General features: G+C 40.2%; 1 protein-coding gene across 1 annotated transcript in view; it reads right to left on the bottom strand.

Annotated features, from left to right (window-relative positions):
- adgra1b (adhesion G protein-coupled receptor A1b) overlaps window positions 1-9498 on the bottom strand; it is a 529688-nt gene extending 520190 nt beyond the window's left edge. The window contains exon 1 of the mRNA XM_043712551.2: window positions 8381-9498. Within this exon, the coding sequence (XP_043568486.2) occupies window positions 8381-8598 (218 nt within the window). The 5' untranslated portion in view covers window positions 8599-9498. The remainder of the gene's footprint in view (window positions 1-8380) is intronic.
- Window positions 9499-15168: the final 5670 nt, after the last annotated feature.

The raw sequence follows: 15168 nt of genomic DNA, 5'->3' as shown, positions 1-15168 counted from the left end.
TTGGCAGCATCAGTAGAGAAAAATAAACAATGTTAACATTTTAAGTCAAGTGATCCTTTGTCAGAAAGACAGGACCACGTTCTTTTTTTTTGCTAAGATGCTTTTTTAAACTAAAGCAACTACCTTTGCTTAACACATTCTTTTGAACAGCAAACACGTATTGCGTAATTTTGAAGAATATAATTCATAGTGAAACAAAGCAGCCAACCACAATGAAGTTGTAATAATAGCCCCCAGTCACTCAAACAGCTAACAAGCCACTTAAACATGGGAGAAAGTTGGTGATGGATGTGGGAGGAGGAAGAAATGTAGTCAACAATACTGTAGTTAAGTGTCTACTTTTCTGGCAAGTTCATAAAGTGTTTTTACTGACAAAAGCTGCAGATCTTTGTGAGCTATGTAATTGAGAAAACATTTTCGCTTCACATAGAGACTGGCAAAGAAATGTATTTTACTTGGTTTTTCCAGTAAGTTCTCCAATTTACCACAATTATCTAGGACACTTTTAAGGGGAATTTCAGTGCCACAGAATGGACTAGACAATGTCATAGGGTCATAGAGTGGTGCAGCATGAAAACAGACCCTTTGGTTGTGTCCGTCCATGCTGACCAGATATCCTTAATTAACCTGGTCCCATTTGCCAGCACTTGCCAATTTCCCTCTAACTCCTTCTTACACATGTAGCCATCATAGTGCCTTCTACATGTTACAATTTTACCAGCCTCCCACACTTCCTCTGGCAGCTCATTGCATACACGCACCATCCTCTGCATGAAAACGTTGCCCGTTACATTCTTTTTTTTAATCTTTCCCCACTCAGCTTAAACCTATGCCCTCTAGTTTTGGACTCCTCCACTCCAGGGAAAAGGCCATGTCTGTTTCCCTTATCCATGCAACTCGATTTTATAAATATCTTCAACGTCACCCCCTCAGGCTCCAATGCTCCAGGAAAAACAGCCCAGTCTATTCAGCCTCTCCCTATAGCTCAAGCCCTCCAACCCTGGCAACATTCTTGTAAATCTTTTCTGAACCCTTTCAAGTTTAACAACATCTTTCCTTTATCAGGAAGATCAGAACTGAATGCAGTATTCCAAAAGTGGCCTAGATTTGATTGCAAATTCAATTTAGACAATTGGTTGAAACTATTCTGAGAAACAGGTTTCACTCATAACCTTGTCCCTCAACTTAAAACTATCCTTAATAGGTGAAGTCACTCAGGTAGATCAAGAAATGGTAGATATGAGAAATACCATGCTACTACAGTTGAGGACACTCTCCTAATGATGAACTGTAGAGTGTAATTGGGATAAGAAAGAGGGCACTTTGTTGTTTGTCCAATGTGCAACCTTGTCCTACATACGTGATGCTGATACTGGCAAGGCAACTGCTCTACTCTCCATCAAAAACCAATGTACAATATTTTAGTGCAGTGAAAGGTCATCCTGTAGTAAACTGTAGGTGATTAGGAAATTAAATTTGGCAAGAAACCACAAGAAAATATTGGGGTAACTTATCAAAAGCTTGATCAAAGAGAAAGGCTTTGAGAAGCATCAGATAGAAGGATAGAAAAGTAGAAAGGTGAAAATGTTTAAGGAAGGAATTCCAGAAACAGATGAAGACATGGCAACCAGTGGTGCAACAATTAAATGTAAGGATGCACAAGACACCAGTTTTACAGGAATGCAGATATCCCAGATATTTAAAGGATTGGAGAAGATTTCAGAGATTGGGAGAGGTGAGGCTACGTAAGGATTCAAAACCAAGATGGTAATATTAAAATTGTAACACTGCTCAAATAAGAGTCAACGTATATTATTGAGCATTGGGGTAAGAGATGGTGAACCAGACTTGGATCAAGTTTCAATATGGATAGCAGAGTAATGGATGAATAAGGTTTAGGGTAGGTGGAAGATTGAAGACAAGCAGGGATGCAGTGGAATAGTCACATCTGGAACTAACAAAGGCTGAGAGAAGGAATGGTGCACCAGATGAGCTTGAGACAGGAGATGGGTCAAGTGATATTATAAAGATTGTGACTGACCTGAATGATAAGGCAAATATCTGGTCAAAAGTCCAAGGATGACCCTATGGTTGCAAAGAATCTGATATAACCTCAGGTGGTTGTTATGGCCAGTCCAAACCCCCTCAAAATCTAATTAAGAAGATAGTCTAGACCTTCATTTTTTTCTTACTTTAAAGGGAAGGTGTTGCATTCAATTGGTCAACCTACTCAATGTTAAGCAATATACTCATTAGTTTCACACTTTAGTTAAAATAAAGACAAAATAAAAATAAAAGAATTGGCTTAACTGTAACTCTATTAAAATGCTTAACAAAATAATATTTATACTAATAATTAACTGTTCCAATATAGTGACAGCCCATAAACACACCCTTGGCAAAGGCAAATTCAGCAAAATAGATTGTCTCACATGCAATTCTAGCAGCAGAAAGAGAACCCCAGCTTTTAGCTGTAATAGAGAGAGGAATAAGAGATTCCCATATTCATTTTCAAGACCCTAGCAACTGTTACTCAAGGCTAAAACTAAAAAGAAAACCTTGATTCTGTGGGAGCTGGACTCCACCCATTCATTCTGCTTCTATTGTTACTTTATTGGCTTTGGAGCAGAATACCCGCCACCGAGGTATGAACTTTTCTTCACAAAACAAAGGACAAAATACATCTCTCAAAGCCATAGTATAATCACATAGTTGCCATGGAGAAGTACTGAGTTGCTAGGTAGAGTAACTGTGGCAAGGGCCGAAAATGACGGCTTCAGTCTTCCTAATATTGAGTAACTGATTATTTCTGCTCAGCTAATACTACATATTGGACATGCAACAAAAAAAATTAGAGATAGTTAAGACATCAGTGAACTGATACTGAGCTAGAACGGGGTGTCATAAGCATTTATACAGAATCCAAGAGCACTGCTTTCTCTTAAATTCATAAACACAAAAATGAAAGGAAAAGGGAGGCATATTTACATTTGGACAATTGCTAGATATATTAACTGGTCAGTGTCATGAACTACATATGTCTGGTTTGTCATTCTCTTCATTAAGAGATACTGCAACATCCATAGCAAAACTGTCTTGTAGTTCAGCTGCTACTTTTCATTTTTACACCTTCCTACACCTGTATAATTCTAAGAAAGTTTCTCCTGATTGACTTTCATGTGCAAAATAACCATTTTTCTCTTAGTTTATTTTTCTAAAACCTGTTAGGGATGGACTCTCTCTAGAATATAATAAGAAGAAGTAATAATTACTTCATGATGAATGCACATCTATGTTTCTGCTGTGTTATTACACAGGTCTCAGCAAGGCACTACAACTTTAAGTCAGCTGGATGGCATCACAATATGTGTGATACGTAGATAAGTTTCCAACTTATTCTTTATACAATAGGTCAGTCAGTTAGTCAGCCAGACAATTACGTACATAATGTAATAGTTACATGAGTCAGCATACAACCTGGACTGTACATAGGTCGGAGATGTCATATTCATGTACACAGTTAGTTGTTAATAAACTTCGATATAACTGTCTCAAGAAGAACCCGTCTATATATTACATGTGCTAACATTTAGATAACCATGTGGAATTGGCACACAAGGTTGGGTTTTTTTAAAATACAATATTTTTAAACAAATAAATCCATGGAATGTTAATTCAAAATAGTTCATTATTGCAAAGCACATAAGGATCATTACAACTTTTCCATGGTGCTGCATTTCCAAACAGATTCAAAAGTTTGTATGCCTGGGAGTTTTTGTTTTCTCAGTACTTCTGAAATTCTTTTTCTAAACAGAATTGATCAAAGAGCAAATGACCAAATGGGCATTAGATGCCATATTTTAGATAAACAGAGAAAGAAGAGACCGCAACAGCATGATGGGCAAAAACACTGAAGCTGAAAACATTCTTACTACAGTTAATAAGAGAAACATATCATTGCAGTGTGTCAAAGGAGTCATAAAAGATGAGTAATAAGGACAAAGTGCTACTCCTGGAATTGAACAGGAAACCAGAAACCACTGAAAAACCAGTGACACTACCAGTGACTCATGACACACACACACACACAAATAATTAATCATGCTAGCATAATTAGACCTTTCATATGCTTTAATTAAGTGAAATGTTTACACTTTCCTCTCTTATAGACACACCACCCGTTATACCCACTCTGAAGAATAGTTGATGCTTTGGCATGAATTCCAAGACAAGGTGCAGCCAACAGTTCAGCTAATCACAAACAATGAAATCAGTGTATAATCATGAAGACTGACTCAGAATTACAGCTGATATTAATCACAAGTAATGGCTTGTGTTTACATAGCATAAATATAATTTTCTATATGTTAAATATACTTTTATACTTATTCATATTTTCTTTATTTCTTTTCTTTAATCTTTCATAGTGTGTGGGATCCATTGCTAAGGTCAGTATTTTTTGCCTATTTTTAAATACCCTTGAATCTAATGGCGTGTCAGGGTAGTTTAGTGGGAACCACATTGCTGGTGAATGAGCATCTTACTTAAGGCTGGAAGGGATTTCAGAGGAAGGAATAATTTCAGTAGTTTTTACTGTTTGTTCATGTATTTAGGAAATTAATAATTTAGAAGTAGATACAAATTGTTCAAAATTATTTATTAATGACTATACAATTTTTTTTGCAAATGAACATTTTAATGAAAATAGATATAAGAAAGACATTTTAATCAGAATGCAGGAATCGCTGGCTGGGCCACTATCTATTGCCCATTCCTAATTGCCCCGAGAAGGTGATGGTGACCTCCTTTCTTGAATCACTGCAGCCCATGTGCTACAGGTATACCCACTGTACTGTTAGGGAGAGAGTTGCAGGATTTTGGCCCTGTCACAGTGATTGAATAGCAGTAGATTTGCAAGTCACGATGGTACATGGCTTAACAGAAACTTGCAGGTGGTGTGTTCCTGTATATCTGCTGCCCTTGTCCGTCTAAATGGTAGTGATCATTGCATGGAAGATGCTGTCTAAGGAGCCTTGGTGTCTTGTTCCAGTGCATCTTGTAGTTGGTACACACTGCTACCACTGTACATCAATGATGAAGAAAGTGAATGTTAAAAATGTTAGATGGAGTGCCAAACAAGAGGGCTACTGTGTCCTGGATGTTGTTAAGATGCCTGAGTGCTGTTTGTGCTGTTGTTTGCCTCATCCAGGCAAGTGAAGAGTATTCCATCAGACTCTTGATGTACATCTTTTAGATGGTGGGCAGGCTTTGACATATCAAGAGGTGAGTTATTCACCACAAAATTCTGAGCCTCTGACTTGCTCTTGTAGTTACAGTATTTAGATGTCTCATCAGTTTCTGGTCAATGGCAATCCCCATTTTTATTTATTCATTCAGTTTATGTTTGCGTCACTGGCTGAGCCAGCATTTATTGCCTATCCCTGGTTGCCCTTGAGAGGGTGATAATGAGCTGCCTTCTTGAACCACTGAAATCCACATGCTGTAGGTTGACTCATAATTCCATTATGGAGAGAATTACCAGATTTTGATCTAGTGACACTGTTATAATAGGTAAATTAAATTTCACAAATGTAAAAGAAATGTATTCCAAAATATACCAATAAGGAGTATAAAATGAGAGATCATATTCCAAAGTAATGATGTACTCCTACTTAGAACACGAACACACATCATGGAATGCGAGAATACAAGCAATCACTGCATGATGAATTCCTGATAACTGGGTTCCTTCGATAAGCACTATTTGCTTTCATGTAGCAAGAGCAAAAAAGATCAAAGTGCTAGTAACCTTGGATCACAAACAAATCTTCCAGTGGCTAATGACTAACACAGGCAGATACACAGCATTCAAGCATTGCCCATCCTCGCAGTGTCTTTAGTCAGGAAGGAAGAGAAACAAAAAGAATGATTGTATTAAATGAGAGAAATTCCAAAATTCAAATATAATGTGCAAAGCACTTGTGTATTTTAATGTAATAGATCCAATTAATGCTGTAGGATGGTTAATTTGTAATGCTTTATTCCTTGTTTAATTGCTGCTTAGTACTTGTAAATATCTTTCGTATAGTTCTTGTAATTGTTCACAACTTTTAGTATCCTGTTCTTGTGGATAAAAGTTCTAGCATCACCACTCAACTTCAAGCAAGACAATCTTAACTATTTGCTTTTATTTATAAACCATGCTCTATTTTGATCGGTTGTTATTCAAAAGAGAATTCTTGCTTCTGTTCCTTTAGTGAGGCAGAGTCATTTCATATGATTGCAACATGAATTTGACACCATAAAGCATCCCAAGCACTTTCATGGAAGTGCTACTCAACCAAGTTGAAAGACTCAAGGGGAAATTAGGAAAACAAAATCACCCAAGTAGTGGTCAGGGTCTCAGCAGAAAATACAGGCACATTCTCCCAAATCATTGAAACATTTTCTAATCAATCTCTTCAGAGATGTTATTACAGAACTCTGGATTATATGGGACACTTACCTGGGTGTACTGAAAGCAATAAGTGCTGGAGGTCACAGCAGGTCAGCAAGCATCCATGGAGAGAGAGCAAGCTAACATTTCAAGTCTAAATGACTCTGATGAAGAATCATCTAGACTCGAAACATTAGCTTGCTCTCTTTCCATGGATGCTGCCTGACCTGCTGTGATCTCCAGCACTTGTTGCTTTCAGAGCAGATTCCAACAACTGCAGTAATTTGTTCCTACTTATCTAGGTGTTTTGGCTTAAGAGGTAGGGGCACTACCAATGTGCCACAATAGTCCATCCCATAACAAAGGGTGGCTGGAGATGCACCTCACCACACATAGAATCCGTACAGTGTGAAAACAGGACCTTCAGTCCAACAAGTCCACACCGACCCTTGATAGAGTAACCCACCCAGACCCATTCCCCTACATTACCTCAAAGTAATGCACCTAATCTACACATCCCTGAACACTATGAGCAATTTAGCTTGGCCAACTCACATGGCCTGCACATCTTTGGATTGTGGGAGGAAACCAGAGCATCCAGAGGAAACGCACATAGACACAGGGAGAATATGCAAACTCTACACAATCACCCAAGGCAGGACTCAAACCCAGGTCCCTGGTGCCGTGAGGCAACAGTACTAACCACTGAACCACCATGCTGCCCGGTAACATGTCCTGAAGGGTAACAGACTAAATTCTAGGAAGTGTGGATCGCTGGGGTTGGCTTGTTTTTCACCTGTTACAGGTGCAACGGGCCAAGCGGCTGCTTTTTGTGCCATAAACTTTTGATATTTCTCAGACCCGTTCCTGAAGGAGAACTCTCACCAATTTCCAGAGAATAAATGTCAATTCCAGTCATCTACATTTTTAGAGTGCCCGTGCAGTTGAATCTTCCTTTTATGCCAGCTGAGTGGGTAATAACCCTTCTGCTACAACTCTACAACAGTTACACACAGCCATTCCCTGTGTCAGTTATAACTTTTGTCTGTCAATTGTACTGTATAGTCTACAGGTACTATTCATAAAAATATGAACAAATGCAAGAAAGACAAAAAAAGCTCCAAATATAAAATATATTAAAGAATGATATTAGTTCTTAAATTATGCAGTTATTTTTTCTCTTGAAATTGGTACTCCTGTAATAGCTTAAAACAGGATCAGAAAATTTTACACTATAGAGGGAGGTCATTCGACCCATCCTGCCTGTACCTGCTCCCGGAAGAGTTAGGAGAATCGACGTTTTGGGCATGAGCCCTTCTTCAGGAATGAGGAAAGTGTGCCAAGCAGGCTGAGGTAAAAGATAAGGAGGATGGACTTGGGGGAGGGGCATTGGAAATGCGATAGGTGGAAGGAGGTTAAGGTGAGGGTGATAAGCCGGAGTGGGGGTGGGGGCGGAGAGGTCAGGAAGAAGATTGCAGGTTAAGAAGGTGGTGCTGAGTTCGAGGGTTGGGACTGAGACAAGGTGGAGGGAGGGGAAATGAGGAAACTGGAGAAATCTGAGTTCATCCCTTGTGGTTGGAGGGTTCCTAGGCGGAAGATGAGGCGCTCTTCCTCCAGCCATCGTGTTGCTATGGTCTGGCGATGGAGGAGCCCAAGGACCTGCATGTCCTTGGTGGAGTGGGAGGGGGAGTTGAAATGTTGAGCCACGGGGTGGTTGGGTTGGTTGGTCCGGGTGTCCCAGAGGTGTTCTCTGAAACGCTCCGCAAGTAGGCGGCCTACTTGGCCACTGTCTCCTGGGCTGACAGTCACAGGTAGGACTGAGACCCGTCCCAGTGGAGAGATTCCCACACTGGAGCGTTCAGGGAGCTAGTGATCGGATGACATAAACGGCATCCCCGTGGATGCTGCGCTCAGGCAGAGACGAGATCGCAGTGCAGTACTTACAATGTGACGGTTTGGTTCGGCAGGAGGCTGGACTGCAAAGTTTCCAACAACTCGCCGTGACTGCACGCCACTTTGATCCGGATGATCTGTCTGCCTGGTCCCTTCGAGCGCTCACTGGTACAGCTGCAGCTATCGATGATCAAGTCAGGGCAGCTCCTGTTGCCGGCTGTGACCCCAAACAATCCGGCGATTAAATGCACCCAGAGCAAGAGTTTCATCGTGAACCTGATCTTGGGAGCGATTTCTGCAGTCCCGGTCTCTCGTTGTCTGAACTGCTCATTTCCCCAGTAAATCCGGCGGACTGTGACAAGTCTCTCTGCAAACTTCTCTCTGCGAGTGTCCAATCTCACCTAGTGACTGGGCATCCCCAGCATGGTGTTCCTTGACAACTGTTGATAGAGAATCTTTGGCAATAGTCTTGGGAGGTACCATTCGGCTGGCATTAGTTTCTCTTGTTGGGGTTCTGTCACTGGGTTTGGGTAGATCAGAGGGTCTATCTCTCTCTCTCACACACACACACACACAGGGGAAGGTGCTGACAGTCCCCAGCAGTTGACCAGCCGCAGCCTCGACCCCTTGGAGGCGCCGCACTTTTCACATTTTTTTTTCCCAGGGGCGGCCTGAGATCTCAGGCACGGCCGGAGTTCGGCTTCCCGCTGCCGAGTTGACTCCACCGGCTCAAGGAAAACAAGAGCAAAAAAAAAAGTTTTTTTAACCCTCCTCCCACCGTGTGTTCAACTCGAAACTCAACAGGTCCCGAGGTGCAGCGGCCGCGGCTCCAGTGCACTCAGCTCTCCCCAGGAGTGGAGCTGTCAGTGGGCAGGCAAGCTGAGGGCAAGTGGCTGTCAGTCCGCCCCGAGTTAGCCCAGCCTCCAATCAGGCAGCCTTCAACCCTTCCAGCGCTGATTCCTGCTTTGGTTTCGGGGAGGAGGGGAGGAGGGAGACAACTTGGCTGCAGTCTGTAATGGTTCACTGACATGACCACGTTCCCTTCGGCACTGTTTAGATTTGACTTCAACAATGTTCCCCCGGCACAGTTCATCAAGGGGAGCAGGAAAACGCCGAATTGTACAAAAGAAAACTTTGTTGTGTGTGCGGGAGAAATGCTGTGATTCACGTGACTAGAGGGGGACAGGAGACAAGGCAAATGACTGACCTGTTATCTGTTTGCGCCGTTACTTTCCTACTCATCTGTCAATGATAATACACCGGGACTGACGCTCACTCATTCCTGTTTTAAAAAATACATCCAAATCACAGCGCCTCATGGTTAAACAGGCTTGGAAACTCTCTCTCCCTCTCTCTTTGGATATAATATTTCTAACAACATATGTTTTCCTTATTCAATTGCAAGTACTGTTGGTATATGCTTTTCCTCTTCATAAACTACAAGGAGTGATGTACTCTGAAACCCCAAGCAAGCTGATGGGACAGACAGCTCTCATTACAGACAATAGCTTTCACACGAATAGATTATTGTGCCTGTGAAAATACATTGCTTTCTTAAAACAATACTTAGTTTTGCTCATTTGCAAAGGACTCACTAAACTCCAATTTTAAGATAATATGCGGAGTTTTATTTCAGTGCGTTCAGTGCACAGGAATTTTTCAGATATTATCTCATTTTCTGAGTTCAGAATTTTATCAATCCCGCTGAATAGTTTAGATACAAGGGCAGGGAACGGAAATTTATCTCAACGAGTGTTGCTGCCAGTTTATTTGCCTCAAGTGACCATCTAATTCCCTTTTGAAATCATTGATGGTCTCCACTTCCGCCATCCTAGTAAGCCCTGAGTTCCAGTTCGTTACCATTCAGTGTTTTTTAAAAAAAAGCTTTCCTCACATTACACTGCAATCCTCGGCCAAAAACCTGTTCTGGAGTCCCTGTACCATCAGTTAATGGGAACAGGTTGTCCTTGTTGAGGCTGGTTAGATCTCAGCTGGAGCATCGTGCACAGTTCTGGCTGCCTACACTTCAGGAAGGAAGGGAATATTTTCGAAGGAGTTCAGAAGTGCTTTATGAGAATGGTTCAAGGGATGAGAAACTTCAGTTTTGAAGAAAGATTGGCGAAGTTTGGGCTGTTTTTCTTGGAGAGGAGATTTGATTGAAGTACTCGAAATCAAGAGCGGCCTGAACACAGCAGATGGCGAGAAACTTTTCCCACTCATAAATGGATCAAGAACACAGGGCACAAATTTAAAGGCATGTGCAAAGAAGTAAATATGATCTGAGAGAAAAAATGTTTTCACACAACGAGTTGTTCCCGTCTGGAATGCACTGCCTGTAAGTGTGGTCGAAGCAGGTGCAATCGAGGCATTCAAGAGGGCATTAAATGACTATTTAAATAGAAGCAATTTGCAGGGTTATGGGGGAATGACAGGAGTGAGGAATTATTCATGGTGCTCATTTGGACTGAATGACCTGCAGCTGTAGCAATTCTATGATAAACCTTTCATAATCTTATATACCTCCATCAAATCTCCACTCAACATCCTTTGCTCCATGGAGAACAAGCCCAGCTTCTGTAACATTATCTTGCAGCTAAGCCCTTCCCCTCAAACTCTGGAACCATTCTGATAATCCCGCCATCTCATAAGAACCCTTCTGGAAGTATGGAGAAAAGAACTGAATGGAATACTCCAAGTGTGGCCTAACTAAAGCTTTTATACAAGTTTACCATCATATTTCTGCTTTTGCACTCAATAACTCTGTCTATGAAGCCTAAGATTCTGAATACATTACTAACTACAGTACAGAACTGTGTACAAGTTATGATTCTAAGCTAAATGTTTGGTTAAAAGAAAGGGATCAGTTTTCACGTGAGCAACATTTTGGAAGCATTTAAATCCCATCGTCTCACGAAGTTGCTAAACAGAGACTGATCCTGCCAACCCTGTTCCCAAAAAGAGCCTAAAATGATTTTTATTGAGTTTTTGCTTAAAATTACTGTATATGAAATCAAGGTCTGTTGAAGTGCAAGATTGTTTCTTTCTTAAATCTGGTACATCATCCAGGACTGACTTTGAAATCTGCATTGCTTTATAATCTTGTTCATGTCAGGGCAAGAATTTGAATTGATATGTGAGAAACTGAAAATCTATTGTGATTGCTTTCATTGACAAGCTTTATAACTTAATTTTTCAACAGCAGTCACATGTTAAGTCTGCCTTCACAATTTATTCTTATCTATCTGCTTAAGCTGTGTAGAATGCCTCCTACAATCTCTAAAGTTCTTCTCTAATGTCGTGTCACCTTGATATCATATGTTGATGCACTCAGACATGAGGCACTAAACAGCCGTCTTCAAATATGTGCAATCCCATGATCCTTTCAAGCAGATTGGCTCTCGGGTGAGTTTGAATTTTACAGCAAATGGATGGTGAATGCAAATAATTTGAATTTTTTGGCTAAAATTCAGAGGTCAACCTACATATGAGCTTTGTGAAAAATGAAGAACTTTGTATGGCTTTAATTACCGGTCAACCTTTACATGATATCAACTTCATTTATGCAAATGCAGTACTTTATTTCAAATTGTATGGTGACGGACTGGCTATCGCCTTTCCTACTTTTCAGGTGACATTTACAAAAAATCCGTTGGCAGTAAAGCAGAATGAAACATATTGAAGTTGTGAAAGATGCCATTTCAATGTGTGCATTTCCTTTCAGAATAAAAGTGCACATTTTAAATTCCTTAAAAACCTGACTGCATCTGGACTGCAATAACACAAATATGCCATATTCAGATGCTGGAAATCACAAATAAAAATGGAAGTGATGGAAATACTCAATATATCTGACAGTACCAATGGAGAGTAAAACAGAGCTAACAACTCAGGTCTTTGGCTACTCATCAGAATTTGATTTAGATCGACCTGAACTATTAATTTTGTTTCTGACTCCACAGATGCTGCCAGATCTGCTGTGTATTTGCAGAATTCTAGGCTTCAACTCGAATCCAGTGTTGAGGAGATTCTGCATTGCTAAATGTTCTGATAAAAATATTTAATAGAGAGCCTGTGCAAAATCTGTACATAAATTCCTATCAACAGAACAATTTCCCAGCTCAGGTCAGTGCATACTGACAATTGAAAACTTGGGATTGGATGCTTCCACATTCACCATTCAATTAGAGCTAATGGTTGTGTTCCGGAAGAGGGAGACTCAACAAATGATAATGAGCGCTGGAAATCTAGCATCCCCATTGGCAGAGTTAGACAAGTACAAGACCGTCTTAAAATGGCTGAGGCTTTTGATTTGACACAATGTTGGCACATTCATGGGGTCAGTGCCTTGCCTATCACTTCCAAATTATCTTGTTGCTAGTCTAATGCTAGGAAGTTCACAGTGGAGTCAGCAACCAACCTTCAATTGGTCCTTTAATTAATCTAAGTGATTACTTATCACTGCTGTGTGGGTTGTCCCTGTGATATGCACTCCACTTCTGCCAAGATCGCTCAGATGCAGGCATGCATTAGGGCAATTTCTCCTGTTCCCACCTCCAAACCTGCCTCTATGGATCCAGGAAGACTGCCCTGTTTCACAGCAAATTTTGAAGAATAACAAAGAGTTCACTATGTATTCTGGACAACTTACACCTCAACCAACAATAGCCACCATGAGCCAATATTCCTCTGCAGCCAATATCACAAAAAGTCAGATTAATTGGTTGCTCATTTTATCATTGCCTGCCATGCACAAAATATCTGACAAGTTTTCCAACATAACAGTAGTTACTGCACTTCAATTAATCGCATGTGGTGTGTCTTCAAAATGTTTTGAAATTTGATGTGGTACCCTAGATATGAAAATAATTTCAGAATATTTTATCAAAAGCAAATCAAAAACACTATTGTAGGATTCTCGGTGCAGTTTAATCGAACCTGTCTGTCTTTGATTATAACGTAATGCGTGTGAATTAATATTCATTTGTATTTGTTGCAATGATCTTTTTTTTAAGAAAACAACAATTCGTATAACTTACAACAAATATTAAAAGTCAGTTGTCCAGAGTGAAATTCTAGAAAACAGACATGAACATTAAAAAAATTGTGGGATTATTTTGAGTCAGGTATGAAAGGATGTGGACTAATTTACATGTGAAACTAGAAGATCGGATTTTTAATATTCTTTCATGGGTCATGAACATCTTTTGAGAAGGTGGTTGTGAACTACCTTCTTTAAAAACTAAAGTCTATGTGGTGTATTTATATTGCTGTTAGGAAAGAACTTCAGCGAAGAAACAGTGATATAGTGTGGCTTGACAGGATCTTGCAGGTGATTGTATTCCCATGTGTCCCCAGTCCTTCTAGGTGATCCAAGTTGTGGGGTTGGAAGATACCTTAAAGAAGGCTTGGTAAGTGGTTGCAGTTCATCTCGTGTTCTACTGTACACAGCAGTAGTGACAGGTGGTGGAGGGAGTGGATCTTTAGATTTGAGAATGTGATGTTAATCAATTGGACTGTTTTGTCCTGGATGGTGTCGAGCTTCTTGAGAGTTATTGGAGCTGCACCCATTGAAGCAAGTGGAGAGTGTTCTATCGCACTCCTGAGTTGTGCATTATAAATGGTGGATAAGATTTGATTATTTGTCACAGAGTTCACCGACTCTCACCTGCTCTTACAGCCATAGTAATTTTTATGGCTTGTCTGGTTCAGTTTCTAGTCAATTGTAACCCCCAAGATGTTGATCATGAGAAATTCAATTTGGTAATGCCATTTTTTAATCAATAGAAGGTGGTTCGATTTACAGAGTCATAGAGTCATAGAGATGTACAACATGGAAACAGACCCTTCTGCCCAACCCGTCCAGATATCCCAACCCAATCTAGTCCCACCTGCGAGCACCCAGCCCATATTATTGGAGATGGTCATTGCACTACATGAATATTATTCAGCACTTATCAACCTAAACTTTTACCACAGATGTTATAGAATTCCTACAATGTGGAAGCAGGCTATTTGGCCCATCAAATCCCCGAACACCATCCCACCCACACCTCCTACCCTGTCCCTGCATTCCCCATGGTTAACCAACCTAGCTTATACTTCCCTGGACACTATGGGCAATTTACCATGGCCAATCCACCTAACCTACACATCTTTGGACTGTGGGAGGAAACTACAAATGAAGAGGAATAGAATGGGCCTCATGACAATGTCTTATTTTAAGTGAGCTGTCCATAAAACCACTTCATTATTCTCCTCAAATGTTAGTGTTTTCTGCATTTCTTTATCAACACTGATTAGATTAACCATTTGATGGGATAACAGATGATATTTGATATAATTTTAAAAAGTAAAAATAAGAATAAAATAAAGTAAAGCATGTCCTTATTAACTTTTTACTGATACTGCATCCAGTTCCAAAGTAACAGTATTGCATTGCATATGGTTTCAAAAGCCTAGATTATGGATTAATAGTAATGATCTTAATTGCAACAATATAATCTGTTTTATATGCAATATATTGGTGCATTTGCCAGGTCACAGTTTTATTTTTTAATCTAAGTCATAAGAATTAGTCAGTGATATTAAATAATGATAATATATAAAATGTTGGCATCTTAACGGAACACACAATTGCCTATTCAGTTTTGTTCTTTTCCAGTTCTCTACCTGAAGACAGGTCCTTTATGATTATTCACCAAAACACTGCAAACTACTGACATGCCTTGCTGTGAGTGTGAAGTCAGATCCCTAATCTGCCCCAGTGGGATAAGGGATCAAACCCCATGCTGTTAGCATCAGTCTGATTGATATAGCCATTTAGCCAACTGAACTAACAA

This window comes from Chiloscyllium plagiosum, unplaced genomic scaffold (genome assembly GCF_037043375.1).
Source record: "Chiloscyllium plagiosum isolate Xiang-an unplaced genomic scaffold, Cpla_swu_hap1 HiC_scaffold_22, whole genome shotgun sequence".
NCBI classification, from domain to species: domain Eukaryota; kingdom Metazoa; phylum Chordata; class Chondrichthyes; order Orectolobiformes; family Hemiscylliidae; genus Chiloscyllium; species Chiloscyllium plagiosum.
The sequence above is the reverse complement of the archived record's forward strand: the minus strand, read 5'-3'. Positions and strand labels throughout refer to the sequence as shown.